The sequence below is a fragment of the Fonticula alba genome (genome assembly GCF_000388065.1).
Source record: "Fonticula alba strain ATCC 38817 unplaced genomic scaffold supercont2.18, whole genome shotgun sequence".
Taxonomy (NCBI): Eukaryota; order Rotosphaerida; family Fonticulaceae; genus Fonticula; species Fonticula alba.
This window is the reverse complement of record NW_009242988.1, coordinates 68,665-72,526: the sequence shown is the minus strand read 5'-3', so window position 1 is coordinate 72,526 and position 3,862 is coordinate 68,665. Positions and strand designations below refer to the sequence as shown.

General features: G+C 71.1%; 1 protein-coding gene across 1 annotated transcript in view; it reads left to right on the top strand.

The window, feature by feature from the left end:
• Positions 1–109: 109 nt before the first annotated feature.
• H696_06087 (hypothetical protein) overlaps positions 110–3,862 on the top strand; it is a gene marked incomplete at both ends in the record, with an annotated part of 8,605 nt that continues 4,852 nt past the window's right edge. Inside the window, 2 exons of the mRNA XM_009499849.1 lie at positions 110–3,492; positions 3,555–3,795. Of these exons, the coding sequence (XP_009498124.1) occupies positions 110–3,492; positions 3,555–3,795 (3,624 nt within the window). The remainder of the gene's footprint in view (positions 3,493–3,554; positions 3,796–3,862) is intronic.

The following is a 3,862-nucleotide window of genomic DNA, read 5'->3' as shown; positions in this document are numbered from 1 at the left end:
GGCATCCCACCAGCCCGGGGCCCGACGCCCGGGAGGGCTACCCTCGCCTAGCCTCCTCCTCCTCCGCCCTTCCCCCTTCCCCCTTCCCCCGCCCCGGTCCCGCGCAAGCATGCCTGGCGCCCCCTCGCGGCAGCGGCGCTTGCTGCTCCTGGCGGTGTCGCTGGCGCTGCTGCTGGCTCTGCTGGCCGCGCCCCTCGCACGGGTGGCCGCTTTGCCGATCACCGCCGATGCGTCGGCGGGCTCGGCCCCGCGCCCGGCCGCGCCGCAGCCCGGCCCCCTGGCCATCGCCTCCTCGGGTCCGATGCCGATCTGCACGGCTGACTGCGCGTCCTGCCCCTTCGCCAGCAGGTGCACCCGCTGCCAGTCGGGCTTCCTGCTGCACAACAACGAGTGTCGACCCTCCTGCCCGCCGGGCTACTACCCGGATGCCAATAACATCCAGTGTCTCCCCTGCGGCGCGAACTGCGAGGCATGCGAGTCAGGCACCGGGCTCTGTGTGACCTGCATCCCGGGGTATCACCCTTCTGGCGGGTTGGCTTGCGCCGCGGGCTCCTGCCAGCCCGGCGAGTTTTCCCAGCCCAGCGGCTGCGTGCCCTGCCCGGCGGCGTGTCTCCTATGTGACACCGGCGCCGGCTGCACCGAGTGCCTCAGTCACGAGCTGCTGATCCCGGCTACCGGCAGGTGTTTGGCCGCCTGCCCGGCCACAACCTTCAGCCCCTCGGACAGGGACAACCGCTGCCTCCCCTGCCCGAGCATCCTGGGCTCGTGCGACACTTGCCACTCGCGCCCGAGCCTGGGGCTGGAGTGCACCGAGTGCAGCGCCGGGTCCTATCTGGCCGGCGGGCTGTGCCACCCGGGGGCCTGCCCGGCGGGCTACGTCAGCCCCACCGGCGGCCCCTCCTGCGAGCCCTGTCCGGCCAACTGCAATGCATGCACCGGGCAGAAGGTGTGCACCCAATGCCGGAGCCCCTACTATCTGACCAACGGCACGTGTGTCGCATCCTGCCCCCCGGGACAGTATGGCCACTCGGCGGGCACATGCGCCGGCTGCCCGCAGGAGGGCTGTGCCGCGTGCACCGGCCCCAACTCCGACCAATGCACCTCCTGTGCCGGCGGCCGAGTCCTCTATGCGGGCAACTGCGTGCCGGCCTGTCCCCCGGGGACATTCCTCGCGCAGGGCACCTGCATGCCCTGCCTCGCGAACTGCCAGTACTGCCAGTCGGCCACCACATGCAATGGATGCGCCACCGGCTGGTTCGTGTATGGCGGCCAGTGCGTGCCCAGCTGCCCGGAGGGGACCTTCGTCTCGGGCAGCGAGTGCAAAAGCTGCCCGACCGACTGCACAATGTGCACCGCCTCCGACCAATGCTCCACATGCCGCTCCGGCTTTTACCTCCATGCGAACACCTGCGTCGGGTCCTGCCCCTCGTGGACCTATGTCTCCGGGACCCGGTGTGCGGCCTGCCCGGCCGGCTGTACCTCCTGCCTGTCGGAGCATATGTGCACCGGCTGTGACAATGGCACATACCTCTACCAGGGCAGCTGCTGGGCCACCTGCCCGAGCGCCACCTTCCCGGCCGGGCAAAAATGCCAACCCTGCTCGCCCGATTGCCTGACATGCACCTCGACCAGCAGCTGCACCGCCTGCACCTCGAGTACCCTCCTGGACAATGGCGCCTGTGTGACCACCTGCCGGGCGGGCTTCTTCGCGGACAACCGCGTCTGCAAGGCTTGCTCCCACAATTGCGGCTCCTGCACCAGTGCCAGCCAGTGCGACGCCTGCGCCAATGGCACCTACCTCAGTGGCGGGGCCTGCGTGTCGCACTGCCCGACCGGGACCTTCATCGACAATGGGACCTGCGCCGCCTGCTCGGACCATTGCACCATCTGCACCTCCGGCAGCCGGTGCACCGCCTGCGGCGGCCAGTATGTCGTGCACGATGGCGCCTGCACGGCCGCCTGCCCGCCGGGGTTCTTCCCCTCGCACGGGGCGTGTGACGCCTGCTCGTCCGGGTGCACCACCTGCTCCGCCTCGTATGCCTGCACCGCCTGCCAGTCGGGGCTCCTGCTCCACGAGAATGCCTGCCGCCCTGACTGCCCATCGGGCTTCTTCCCCAGCGGCACCCACTGTCTGTCATGCTCCGGCGGCTGTGATGTATGTACCTCGGCGTCGCGGTGCGACGCCTGCCTGTCGGGCCTCTTCCTGCACGAGGGCGCCTGTGTGCAGGGCTGCTCCAACGGCTTCTACCCGGCCAATGGCCGATGCATGCCCTGCCCGGGGGGCTGCGCGGCCTGCCAAAGTGACACCCACTGCACCCAGTGCCTGCCTTCCCTCTACATGCATGGTACCACCTGCTCCTCCAGCTGCCCCACCGGGACATTCATCTCGGGCGCCAACTGCCAGGCATGCATGCCCAGCTGTGCCTCCTGCAGCTCGGCCAGCGCCTGCGATAGCTGCCCCGCCGGCAATCACCTGCACCAGGGCCAGTGTCTCTCTGCCTGCCCGGCGGCCACCTACCCCGACGCCGGGGAGTGTGTCGCCTGCCCGGCGACCTGCACCGGGTGCACCGGGCCGGCGGCCTGCACCGGCTGCGCCACCGGCCTGGAGCTGGTCAATGGCGCCTGCACCAGCTCCTGCCCGGCCGGGACCTTCCCCAATGGGGCCGCCTGCGCCGCGTGCCAGGGGGACTGCCGCACTTGCCAAGACGCCAGCCGGTGCGCCGCCTGCATGCCGGGCTTCCTGCTGACCCCGCAGGGGACCTGCGTCGGCAGCTGCCCGGTGTCCACCTTCCAGCAGGGCGACCAATGCATGCCCTGCCCGGGGGGCTGTTCGACCTGCTCCTCGGCCAGTGCCTGCACCGCATGCATCGGCGCCTTCCGCCTGCACAATGGGGCCTGCGTCGATCCCTGCCCCTCGGGGACCTTCCCCGGGGCCACCGCATGCGCCGAATGTCCGGGCACCTGCAGCCGGTGCACCTCGGCCTCCCAGTGCACCGAGTGCTCCTCCGGCCACTGGCTCTACCAGGACGCCTGCTGGTCCTCCTGCCCGGATGGCACCTACCCCGGGACGTCTTCCTGCCATGCCTGCCCGGCGACCTGCAGCAAGTGCCTCTGGGACGGGATGTGCTCCACTTGCACTTTCGGGTATTACCTGCACCAGGGCGCCTGCCTTGCGCAGTGCCCCGAGGGGACATACGTGACTGGTGACCGCGCATGTTCCCCCTGCCCGGATGAGTGTACTGCCTGCTCCCTTCCATCGGCATGCCAGTCCTGCAAGGCGGGCCGCCTCCTTCACCAGGGGGCCTGCCTGTTGGCATGTCCCCCGGGCACGCGGCCGGCGGACGGCCAGTGTGCTGCCTGCCCGGCCGGGTGCAGCACCTGCGACGCCGGGGCCGGCTGCACCGGCTGCCAGGACGGGCACCTCCTGCACGAGGGCCACTGTGTGGCCGACTGCCCGGCGGGCTTCTTCGCCGGGCCGCTGGCCTGCCAGGCGTGCGGCAAGGGCTGCCTCGCCTGCACACGACGCTCTTCCGATCTTGCCCGGCCGGGTGCAGCACCTGCGACGCCGGGGCCGGCTGCACCGGCTGCCAGGACGGGCACCTCCTGCACGAGGGCCACTGTGTGGCCGACTGCCCGGCGGGCTTCTTCGCCGGGCCGCTGGCCTGCCAGGCGTGCGGCAAGGGCTGCCTCGCCTGCAGCTCGGCCACCGTCTGCCTTGCCTGCTCGGAGGGGGCCTTCCTGCATGCGGGCACATGTGTCGGGGGCTGCCCGATGGGCACCTTCCCGGTGGCCGACGTGTGCACCGCCTGCGCGGCCACATGTGCCACCTGCTCCTCGGCCACCGCGTGCGACACGTGTGCCG